The sequence below is a fragment of the Nestor notabilis genome, unplaced genomic scaffold, assembly GCF_000696875.1.
Source record: "Nestor notabilis isolate BGI_N333 unplaced genomic scaffold, ASM69687v1 scaffold9500, whole genome shotgun sequence".
Classification (NCBI taxonomy): domain Eukaryota; kingdom Metazoa; phylum Chordata; class Aves; order Psittaciformes; family Psittacidae; genus Nestor; species Nestor notabilis.
In genome coordinates, this window is record NW_009911812.1 from 67585 (window position 1) to 79773 (window position 12189).

The 12189-nt window shown below is 44.1% G+C and overlaps 1 protein-coding gene across 1 annotated transcript in view; it reads left to right on the forward strand.

Moving 5' to 3' along the window:
* WBSCR17 (Williams-Beuren syndrome chromosome region 17) overlaps window positions 1-12189 on the forward strand; it is a gene marked incomplete at both ends in the record, with an annotated part of 131469 nt that overhangs the window by 64829 nt on the left and 54451 nt on the right. Inside the window, one exon of the mRNA XM_010016546.1 lies at window positions 5680-5797. Within this exon, the coding sequence (XP_010014848.1) occupies window positions 5680-5797 (118 nt within the window). The remainder of the gene's footprint in view (window positions 1-5679; window positions 5798-12189) is intronic.

Consider the following 12189-nt stretch of genomic DNA (forward strand, 5'->3'; position numbering starts at 1 on the left):
GGTGGGGGGAGAGAGGCCCCCTGCTTGGGGCAGCCACATCACTCATGGGTCCCAAGAGCCAGGTCAGGCTCTGCAGGGCAGTTCCCAGGGATATGGATCGTCACTAAGCCAAGTGCAATTGAAAAATGGGCTGCTTGTTCTCCAGTTAATTTTTTGATTCATTTAGTTCTTCTCCTTTTCCATTTCTCTGTCATCCTCCCCTCCCAAAGCCAAAGGACCAGAGGTTTCCTCTGTGGCTTTGTAGGCAGTCTAACTGCAGATCCCCCTGAGAACAGCACATCACCTAGGGATGGTGGCAGACCCAGGGTGGCCCTTGGAGCACCCAGAAAAGACACTGCCCCTCTGCCACCCCAGAGCCATCCTGCAGCGTTCAGACTGGGCCCAGTGCCCTGCCCGGACTGGCCAGGGAGGAGCCACAGTGGAGGACTCCAGCCTGGAGTCCCTTCACGAGGCCAAGCAGTCCCCAAGCCCCAGGGACACAACTTGTGAAGTGAGGACCTCATGGAGGTCTGCTGCCTGCGAGCAGGGTCTGATTAACCCCATCTTACAACCAGAAGGGTCAGTCCTTAATGACACATGCTTATATTTCATTTCCAGGCACGTATTTGCTTGCTCTAAACCTGTGTTACTCATCCCAGTTTTTATTTATTCTGCATTATGTTCACTGGGCCACAAATGCAGAAGCACAGAGGTGACAGCACTGACAGTTGTTTCTGTTTGCAAATCAGGTCCTTAATTTTGTCTATAGCTGAAAGAAAATTGTGTTTTATCATAGAATGGCATGTAAAAATAAAGCTGGTGTTCTTCCTTAACCCAGTATCACCAGGGAAGTAACTGATAGGCCATTATTTAAAGCCATGGGCTTTATTTGATGAAATTTGGTCATTTACCTGAAATGTTCTACATATGAGTTGGTTAAATCTAAGCCATGGAGCTCAGAGTCTCCCAGAGTTTCCTGCTGAGCTGCTGGCTTCTGCCAGTGACCCCCTGTGGAAACTTGGAGCTGCTGCCAGGCAGCAGAAATATGGAGTTGTGCGTGTTTTGGACAGGTCTGAAAGCTCAAAATGGGGAAAATAAGATGGTTGACTTTGGCATGTTAAATTAGGACTGTCAGTTTTGGGAGAAGGACAGGCAAGGCCTTGCTGGGCAGGTAAAGGACCATCCCAAATATGTGGAACGTGGTGCTGCGCCTGCTGAAGTAGTGGGATTGTGTTGTTGAAGGTGAGCAGCTCCACGACTGAGGTTTGTTAGAAACAACAGCAGACACTGGACACCCCAGCAGTTCTTAAGGTATATTCTTAGTGGTATGACCACTGATTATTTTTCTAATACCTTTTTTCTACGTATTTTATAACTTGTGCTTTAGAATAAAATTGGAAGCAAAATCCAATTGTGTAGGAAAATTATTTCCTTGAATTGAAGAAGCAATCTACTTGAGACTTTTTAATCATTAGATGATAACTGTGCACTAAAGAAAGGAAGACCATTATAGTAACTTAATAGACTAGGATAAACGTCTTCCCCCCGTATCTTCTTCATCTTTACTTAAAGCTTCATGCTGAGGATATTTCATAAAAGTGGCTTTTCTTGACCTTTTTGTCACTTATTGTATAGAGGAGCCAACCAAATGAATGGCAGGGAACTAATGCTGTGCATTTTTGGATACAAACCCAATAATTGTGCTAAACATCTCTGTTCATCCTTTCCTGCCAAATTCTGCTTTTTCTTTCTCATTAAAGCATGAATAGCTATCGGGACAAATAAAAATGCATTTAGCTGAGCTGGGTGATTTTTAAAAACAAACTGTGTTAATGCTTTTAATTAAGAGGCAGAGGAAAAAGAAGCTTTATCAGCTCTTTGTCTGCAGGCCATTATTTCCTTGTGGATGAGCTATCTATTATTGTAAACGTCCACCTTTTTGAAGGATTTACTACAAAATCAAATAGTGTTTTCATTTAAATTGTTGAGCGCCGCTTGATTCCTCATTTGTTTAATATGGAGGCATTGTTACAAAGAAGAATGTAGCACTTAATTTGTATTGCTTGAGGGACTTGGGACCCGCGCGGGAATGTTGCTTTGCGTGCTTCACCGTGTCGGGTGTGGAAAACAATGAAGATGAGAAAGATTTGAAGGTGAAGTTATGAAAGCCCAACTACCATGTTTCTAAGAGCATTTTGGAAAGGTGACTCTGTAGTCTATAAAGTGAAAGGCGTGTTGCAAAATAATGAAAAAGGCTTTCTTGGGATATGGCTCCCATGTATGGCTGTTGAGTGGTTTGTAGTTGAGAAAACTTTGTTTATCTGGTGGTGAGTTCCAAATAATCATAGAATAATAGGCTGCTTTAGGTTGGAAAGGACCTTAAAGCTCATCCAGATCCAACTCCTGGCTACAGGCAGGGACACCTTCCTCTAGACAAGGTTGCTCCAAGCCCCGTCCATCCTGGCCTTGAACACTGCCAGGCCCGGCCCTCGAACGCCGCCGGGGAGGCCGCAGCCACAACTTCTCTGGGCACCCTGTGCCAGCATCTCACCACCCTCTCAGTAAGGAATTTCTTCTTTATATCCAACCTAAATCTCCCCTGTTTAAGTTTAAACCCATTGCCTCTTGTCCTATCGCTACAGTCCCTGATGTGGAGTCTCTCTCTGGCATCCTTGTATTTCCCCTTCAGGTTCTAGAAGTTGCTCTGAGGTCTCCACGCAGCTTCTCTAGGCTGAACAGTCCCAGTTTTCTCAGCCTGGCTTCGTATGCGAGGTGCTCCAGCCCCATATCAAATCCTTATGACCCTCTGGACTTGTTCCAACAGCTCCATGTCCTTCTTACGTTGAGGACATCAGAACTGCACACAGTGCTGCAAGCGGGGTCTCACGAGAGCAGAGTATAGAGGGGCAGGATCACCTCCTTTGACCTGCTGCTCACACTACTCACGATCCACATTACTGGGTCAGAAATGCAGTTTCATTTGTCTGAAACTTTCAGCTGGATTTTTTTTTTCTGGCTTTAACTGCTCTCTGAGTGCCTTTAACAGACCTAACAGGTTTTGACTAGAGAAGTCAAATGTTGCCATGCTCCACCACACCTATTCCCAGTGGAGGAGATGAACTGCATACTCACCGTAAAACCAGAACAACTTACCCTTCTCTTTAATTCCAGGAGGTAATCTAAGATAATGGAGCTATTAGATTTGGCATCTGTAATGTGATTATCATTTCAGAAAGAATTGTTTCTGCTGATGGCAGTTAACTTGCTACAAATAAAGCAATAGAATTGAAATCTTAAGTACTAGAGTGGCAGCAAACCATGAAACATTATACTGCTGATTGGAAGGAAGGCCGAGCTTGCTGTCAAGGAAGAAATCTATTGACATAACCCTCTGATGGATTTCAATTCTAACTAATCTAAGATGGCAGCAGCGTGCAGCTGTTCTACCAGTCAATGGAAGTATTAAAATGTCTATAAATAATAACACTTAAGTGGCTAGGACCTTTCCTCTAAGGAGCTCAAGGATTTCATGAAGATTAATTTGGCAGAGCTGAGCTGTGAGGTTCTTGGGGTTATGGAGCCCTATATGGGCATCTCGTGAGGATGTGGATGGAGAAGTTGAGTGTGGGCCTGATCCTTCCTATCTGTAATTTGTGTCTGGGTATGTTTGAAGGTACTTCCCACCTCTGCAGGCCATAACTGCTTAGTTAGCCTTGAACGTGCTCCACAGCATGGACAAGCCATGAAATGTGCCTTGAGCCAGGGTTTTGAGGCTGCTGTTGAAATACATGATCCTGTTGCCCAGTTTCTGCCTCAAGACCAGGTTTTGCACTGGAGAATGGGCATTTCTAAATGGTGTGAGATATCCAGATACATGGTCTACCACAGAAGTTACACCCTGCAGGTCTTCCCCACGCAGCACAAAGAGTGTGTCCCCTAGGCTCAGGCAAGGAGCTCCAGAGGTGATGGCCATCCCATCCGCTGCCATGGAGCTTCCACCTCTCCAAGCTTTGAGCTTTGGGTGGGCAGAGGTGTCCCATAGAAGCAGACTCTGGCAGTACGGTAGCTCCCCATAGAAGCAGACTCTGGCAGTACCTTGGCATGGCTTAGCTGTAAAATTCATTGTCTCCTCCCTGCTCATCCCTCTAAGTGGATCCTCTTTTTGCCCCTTTACAGCGTGAATTCAAATGAAAGCAAGTTAAATGGGAGAATAGTTCTTATATTTCTATTTTAGTACAGAAAATATCCCAGGGGGTAAACTTTCCACATGCCATAACCGCAGCAGATTAGTGTGTCCCCAGGCAGCAAGAACATAATGATACGGTTTTGTTCAGTGCCATGCTCTGTGGCAAAGTGTAATTTTATGGAGAGGGTCACAAGTGTTTAACCACTCAGAAACTACCCCCAAACATGATCTCAGCTTGTGTGAATCAGAACAGCATCCTCATCTCAAGGCAGCTGTGTCAGATGGAGATCTGGTGAGGTGTTTTGCAAGGTAGTGAGGGAGGGATGGTGTGTGTGCACATTGCAGCCAGGGTTGTTAATAAACACAACCAGCTATTATGTCTTTGAAATTGCATAGTTATTATACATTAACCCCTGACACCGAGCTTTTCCTCAATCTTTCTGCTATTCCACTGATATCAGTATTATTAGTACCACTCTCTTTTTTTCTCCATCATTTTCCCTGACCGGACACTGTGCTTGGCAGCTCTTGCACATGTGGAGCTGAGCAGCACTGTTAGCTGGAGGGCGTGAGGCTTTACAGGATGAATGTGACAACTTGATCTCTACAGAGCCCTGGCCATATTGGTGGAACTGGGCAAATGACTCAGCAGATGCTTCTGCAAATGCACAGTTTAGCTGCTTGTCACTGGTTGGTGTTGACTGTCTGTGATATATTGTAAAGATCCCAATCAGAAACTCTGTTTCACATGATACTGTAAAAACTAGTGTCTGTTCTGAAGCCTAGTCTGTACTAGACATGCAAGAAGAAAGTAAGAGAAAGGAAATGCCATTATTATATTTCCTTTACTTACGGAGAATGGAAACACAGGGGAACTGTGCCCTTGTCCATAGACAGACCAAGGTGTTTGTGACAAAGTCAGGACCTGAAAGTTTTTCAGTAATTTAATCCCAGGAGAACTCTTTCTCTAGTCTATACACAGTAAAATGAACTTTGGGACAGTTTCAGTGCACTGGTAAAAGAATGTCTCCAAAGGAACAGAGCTCACTCATTGCTGAGAAGTGTCTGGGATAATAGCTGAAGGGGGTTTACAAGGATGCTGGACTCTTCATCAGGGACTGTAGTGATAGGACCATGGGTGATGGGTTCAAACACTAAGAGGAAAAGTTCAGGTTGGATATAAGGAAGAAGTTCTTTACTATAAGGGTGGTGAGGCACTGGAATGGGTTGCCCAGAGAAGTGGCAAATGCTGCATCCCTGGCAGTGTTCAAGGCCAGGTTGGACAGAGCCTTGGGCGACATGGTCTAGTGTGAGGCATCCCTGCTGATGGCAGGGGGGTTAGAACTAATCGATCTTAATGTCCTTTCCAACCCAAAACATTCTATGACTCTGAGATAAACAGTGGCCGGAAACATTTGAAGCCAATAGGAGCTTCACAGAAATCAGCCCTCGGTCCATTAAAAGTTGGAAAATACCAATCATTGTGCATTTTTGTTGTTGTTCTTTTCATCCAGGACACCGGCGATGATCGGTTGCTCTTTTGTTGTGCACAGAAAGTTCTTTGGGGAGATTGGGCTTCTGGATCCTGGGATGGATGTGTACGGCGGGGAGAACATCGAGCTCGGCATCAAGGTTTGTGATACGTGCGTGAGAAAAATTACACCTAGCAGTGTGCAAGGAAGCCAAACACCACTTGCACAAGTTAGCATGAACAGTTACTAGAATGCTTCAGGGGATCTGAGCCTTGGTGTGTTTCATACATTTTAGTTTAACTTTGAGAAAGGGAAAGAACTTGCTTTAAGGGGTGAATGTAGTTTTTTTCCTTGGATTCTTATCTGTCTGACCTGCTACTGAGGTGAAATGGCATGGCAGCTTAAACAGGCCCTGGTCATGTTATCACACCATTCCTGTAAGTTTATAGGTACCTTAAATACCAGCAAAAATACAGCGTCATTTGGACAGCCTTCGGGGGGTTGGTGGGACTCTTGTGAGTATCTCAAGGAGACACAAGGCCTGACAATATTTTACAGGCATACAACATCTGCACATAAACTATGTTCACAAACAGGCAAAACCTGCTTTTAAAAGTGAAACGCTAATAGCCCTGTTGTTAGAGCTGCCTCAATGCACCCGTGCAGACGTTTATCGCTACAGAATCCACTGTGACAGCATCACTTGATTACTGTGTACGGTATTAGATGTGGCTTAGTGATTCAAGTGTTTACATACAGTGAAGTGATTCATAAGCAATGAATTCAATGTTCAGAAGCAACTTGGGATGGCAAAGCCTATGGAGATTCTTTTAGGCGTGTTTTAGAGTACAGCACTTGTATGTTAACAAGCTGATGGGGAGAGGCTTGAGACTTATAACTGGAAAATTGGATTGACTGTGCAGTTGTGAAAATGAGGAATCATTGTTCAGTTCATAGATTTACCAGAGGATATTTGCTTTGCTGGCAAGTCAGAAGAAACTTAAGAAATCTATTGTTACTGGCTACAGGGAGCAATAATCTCACTTAAACGAGGGAATAGAAATTAAAGGCTTTAAATATGCCACATAGCTCTTCTCTGTATGAAGTAATTATTGCACATCATCATGCACATCGCTGCTTGGGTCTAGAGGGATCCTGCTCTAAAGCAAGCTTCTCTTGTGGCTGTCCTTGTTTGTTTGTGGGATGTTTTAATAATATCATTGTGGTACTAGTCGTCTCCCAGCTGGTAATTCAGCCCATCTGTTAGGTTTTAGGGAGATTTTGGGGAAGATTGGCTTCTTAACTGGAAAAATAAGGTGGATGTCTCAGGGACCAGTGATGAGCATATGTCCTCTTCTTTTTCACATACTGAACTGTTTAGAAAGGCTATCTGATAAACATCCTTTTGGAAAAAAGTAATCCCTACCTCCCCAATTGACTTTGGGTTTCTAATCCATATGTATCCCTGCAGTTTGTACACTCATACATTGTGTATTCCAGTCAAGATATTAACAACGTTGGTGGTTTTGAGAGTCAAAATACTTAGGAAATCCACTTTGTAAGACAATGTAGAAAGTAGATTTTCAAACATTCCTAAGCTCCAAAAATCAGTCTGTGTGCAAGTGTCTTATTTAAGCAACCAAGAGCTCATGGCACATCAGTCCCAGATCATTGGGACTTTGGCCATAGCACGCACAGAGAGTGGTTCTGGAGATGGTGTGTCTGTGGTTGCCAGGTACTGGTGTGTCACTTCACAGTGAGGTTTCAGTTATAAATAGTTTATCCAAGGTTAGTCATTGTATGTAAAAGGAAGCAGAGAGTTGTTACGGATTCAAACAGATGTCGGGGCTCGGATGGATATAGCTGTTTCTAATGGTCCCTTCCTCACATGCTTGCACTCTGCGTGGCTGGGGTCTGTCTGAGCCAGGTCACATTACCAGTAACGTAGGGCTCTTTATTAATAAAAGCATTTTAAAGAATCAACTTGAATAGAAAATTATAAGGCTTTTTGTGGGTGCTTTGCTGTTTGCCTTGTAAGTGGCTCTCTGTAGTCAGAAAAGTAATGGTGCTTTCTTGCTTGTTTCAGTGATTTTTGGATGAGAATAAATACAGAAAGTATTTCTTTTCTTTTTGATGATGAGGCGAATTCCATCATCTTTCTGACAATCATGTGACATTTTTCAAACATTAGATTCATGTATTATCAAAAATGCTCCACGAGCAAAAATGAGATAATAAACCCATTGAAGCTAAGGAAGGGACGTGGAAAAATTACAGTTTTTCAGGTAAATGCACAAATTAACTATATTATAGTAAAATTAAATGCAAGTAATCTGAATAACTGAATGAAATAAATAATTGGGAAGGTTAGGCTGTCCTAACCTAGAAGATCCAAGGCCATAGACTATACAAGAGTCTTCTTTCATAAGTACAGAATCATAGAATAGTTTGGGTTGGAAAAGACCATCCAGTTCCCACCTCCTGCCATGGGCAGGGCCCCCTTCCACTAGAGCAGGTTGCTCCAAGCCCCTGTGTCCAACCTGGCCTTGAATACTGCCAGGAGTGGGGCAACCTGTGCCAGTGCCTCACCACCCTCCCAGTAAAGAACTGTTTCCCTATATCTAAGCTGAACTTCGCCTGTTTCAGTTTAAACCCATCACCCCTTATCCTATCACTACAGTCCCTGATGAAGAGTCCCTTTCCAGGACCTGTGTAGCCCCCTTCAGATACTGGAAGCTGCCCTGAGGTCTCCACACAACTTATCTTCTCCAGGCTGAACAGCCCCAATGTTCTCAGCCTGTCTCCATACGGGAGGTGCTCCAGGCCCTGAGCATCCTTGTGGCCTCCTCTGGACTTGCTCCAACAGCTCCATGTCCTTCTCATGTTGAGGACACCAGAACTGCTCACAGTGCTGCAAGTGGGGTCCCACAAGAGCAGAGTAAAAGGGGCAGGATCACCTCCTTCAACTTCAAATGTTCTAAAATAAGCTGTACTGTACCTATATGTGGAGAAATCTACAGGCCATGTGTTTCTTTCAGCTGCTGAATTCAGCTAGATGAGAAAAATAAACCCGTTACATGCACAGAGGTGAGTCTGGGCTCACTGCTCTCCTCTACGTGCTGGGAAGCATCCTCAGATTGCTCAGATAATAATAACAATAAAGCCAGTAAGCATGTGGCTGCCCCAGGCAAATTCCTGTTCTGCTTGCGGGGTAGCTTTGGCCCTGACAAGGGGAACATGCTGTTCTCTCTATTATTGTGTTCTCTTTTATCACACTGGAGCGTCTCCAGAAGGTTGTGCTTATTCACTCCTTTTGTCCCTGATGTCCACTGCTTCACTTCCTGAGGCAGGATTGAGTCTAATTCCTCTTCACTTGGCAGAGAGCAGAGAAGTGTTTGCTCAGCAAGGCAGTTTAAGCTAATATTTCAGCTGAGAAGTTTTCAACATACTTTTTTTTCTCCTCTCCCAACATGTGTCTTGCAACCAAATTATAATAGTGCCAGGTCTTTCTTACCGTGTTGACAGCCTCAAGGACCAAACATTTGATCTGTTCCTGTGTTAGTAACATCCCCCAGCAGACTGTTTGTGGAGATCTCATCCTGCTGATGACCAGGTGATGCCCGTGAAGCTGCTTGCTCCTGATCTCACCACCAGAACAGGGAGAGAAAGTAGCCCAGCTCCTGCTGTTGGTCCCAGGAGAAATAACCTGCTCTCTCTGTCCAAGCTGTGAGCCAACTCTTTTTACTCTTTTTAAAAGGTTCTGCTGTGATTTGATAAATCTGGTGTCCAGTTTCCACAGCTTGAAGGTGTTGATGCTGCTGTGGGTCCCCACCATCTCCACGTGTGAGTTTTGGCACTGAGGCTTCTCTGAGCATCCCTGCTCTCTTTTCTTTTATTTTAGAACTGTTTGTGGTCCTAGTGACTGTGTGACTAAGTGGGAAGTCTGCTTTTGCTGCGTGTCTCACTTTTTCTCTGCAGGGAAGGTCTAATGGATTTTCATGGTTAGTCACAGACATTCACTGAAGATGCTCCATAAAATTACGTGTGTCTATTGGAATAAAGATGCAAGAGTCTATTGCATGACTGTTGCCATGATTTCAAAATCTGGGATGGTTACAAGGTTGTATTCAGGGTATCTTGTGCTCCTGCCATCCATTGCTAATTAAACTTGAGCTGTCTTTTAGAGATTAATTTAATCAATAAGGATATTATTACTACTTTGGTGGTATCATTTGTACAAATTGTCACTTGAAGAAAGCAATTAACTGGGAATGCTCATTAGCTGATCCATCCCCCACCTTATTTGTGTAGTAAGAATCGATTATTGAATTCATTAAGAAAAGCACAATTCAGGGATCCCTTTGAGGTTTAATGACTGACGCAAGCTACTTTTTACTGTGAACGTTAAATTGTCTGAAGTTTGTTTGGATCTTTTAAAACTGTTTCCAGAGGAAAAGCAGAGCATGTCCTCCTAATATCCCAGATATTCCCCCACGAAATCTGTCATCTAGATACAACAGGCCAGATTTTGGTGCTGCCAAGGCAGCAGTTGTGTGCATGGAGCAGCCAGAGTTGCATCCATGTGCACAGCAGCAGTAAGGGAATATGGAGCTTGAAAACCCCAGTGGGTACAATGAGGGCATTGAGCGTATTGTTGTTAGTGGTGATTTCTTTAATAATCAGACTGTCATCCTGCAGCCACCTGGGCACAGGAAGTGCACTGGCAGTGACATTGATCCTCTCCCAGAGGGTACCATGCCTGTGTACACTTCAGTCTTCCAGAAACCCTTAAAATAGATTAAATGACTTTTTAATGGTACAAATCTTTTCTGTGCGTTTCATCCATGAAGGAGCCCATTTTGTTTGTATGAGCACGATTATTCATGTGCCGAAATGTTGAGAGGGTCAGGCAGGAAACAAACCAGGAAACCCATCAAATAGGAGTGTTTAAATTCCACAGGGGAGCTTGACTCTTTCTGCATTTGGAAAATCAAATCCTTCTCTTCCTGCATACATTGCCATAAAATGATGGCTGTATCTTTCTGTTAAGAAGAAAACAGTGAGGGTATTTAGAGCAAACAATTCTTACAGTATCCGTGGCTTTGCTGGTGCTGAGGAGAGGGATGGGCAGCCTGTATCCAGCCCTATAGGAGGCAGAAAATCCCGCTTGGTGCTGGGTGGGAGCAGAGGCGGGATATCAGGGCAGGGCTCTAAGTCATGAGAAAGATGTTTTGATTTTAAATCCTCTCTGTTTGTAATAATAACACCAGCACAGGCTGGTTTTCCCATTCCAACTGGGAATACAGGCTCTGATGCAGATACCCTGTGTCTTTATATGACATTGTGCATGTCTCTAAAATGGAGAGTGAAAGACATGAGCGTAATGGGAAACACATAAATACCATTGTTATGCTGGATATATGTCTGGGTTTCTGCTTGTATGAACCTAATATCTATATAGTTAGTGCCTGTCATCAAAATACCCTTGGTTAGGGTGGAATTTCTTTTATAATGTCAACCAAACACACAGACATCTAATATCAGGTGTCACATTTTGACTCTGCAGTGAGTGTTACTGCTGTCACGCGAACTGCTGTCTCGCCAGGGCTTTTTTGTTTCAGCATCTTCAAATGTCTCTCCCCTCTCAGTTCTCTGATTAATACATTAAAGTCTGGGTGCAAGGCAGAGATAGCTGATGGTTGGCACCACCTGAAATCCCTTTTTAACCACCCTGTCCATCAGTATCTGGGCGTGAATTCCAGTGTCCCTCCAGTGCTGTCACGTCTACTGGCTTCGCCAGCACCAGCATGGGTGGGAAATGGGAGATCTGTGATAAAGTGTTGTTCCATTTTTTTGTCACTTTGAAAAATAGGTAGCTGAAAAGCATGTAATTTATTCATCAGGCTTTATTAGGCTTGTGAGGGTTCACTGGGACTCAGTAGTTAGGGTTGAAACAAGCTTCTCGGGATGCGCAAGGGGCTTTTATCCCCCTCTGCACCCAGCTTTGCTGAGATGAATTGGTCATGGAATTACACATAAGGCAGCAAAGGGTTGGTTTTTTAGGAAGTGTTGGAATAAGTCAGCCCAAACCTCTGAGGGAAGGAGTTTGAGGAGCACAGGGTTTGCTGTGAGATGCCTCCCAGCTTTATATTGTGGTTGGTTGTAGGAGATGTTGGCACCTCTGCTTGCAAGGAAGGAGAGAACACGCCCTTAAGTAGTTGAAGGCTTTTGGGTAGAATCACCAGCTACCCATTGATTATCTGGGGAGCGTGTACTGTTCAAATATCCTCTCTTTTGATATTTCTGAGAATTTATAACAAGGAACTACAATCGTCACAAAGCTGGTCAGATGCAGATGATGCAGAATCGGTGCCAGGGCTGGGGGATGCTTGAATGGGATGTTTGGCAGGAGGGGAGGTGGATGAAATGCTGGGCTCGCCTATCAAGGAAAGAAATTTGGGAGTTAGACTCATAGACTGGTTTGGGTTGGAAGGGACCATAAAGCTCATTCAGTTCCAAACCCCTGCCACGGGCAGGGGGACCTTCCACTCG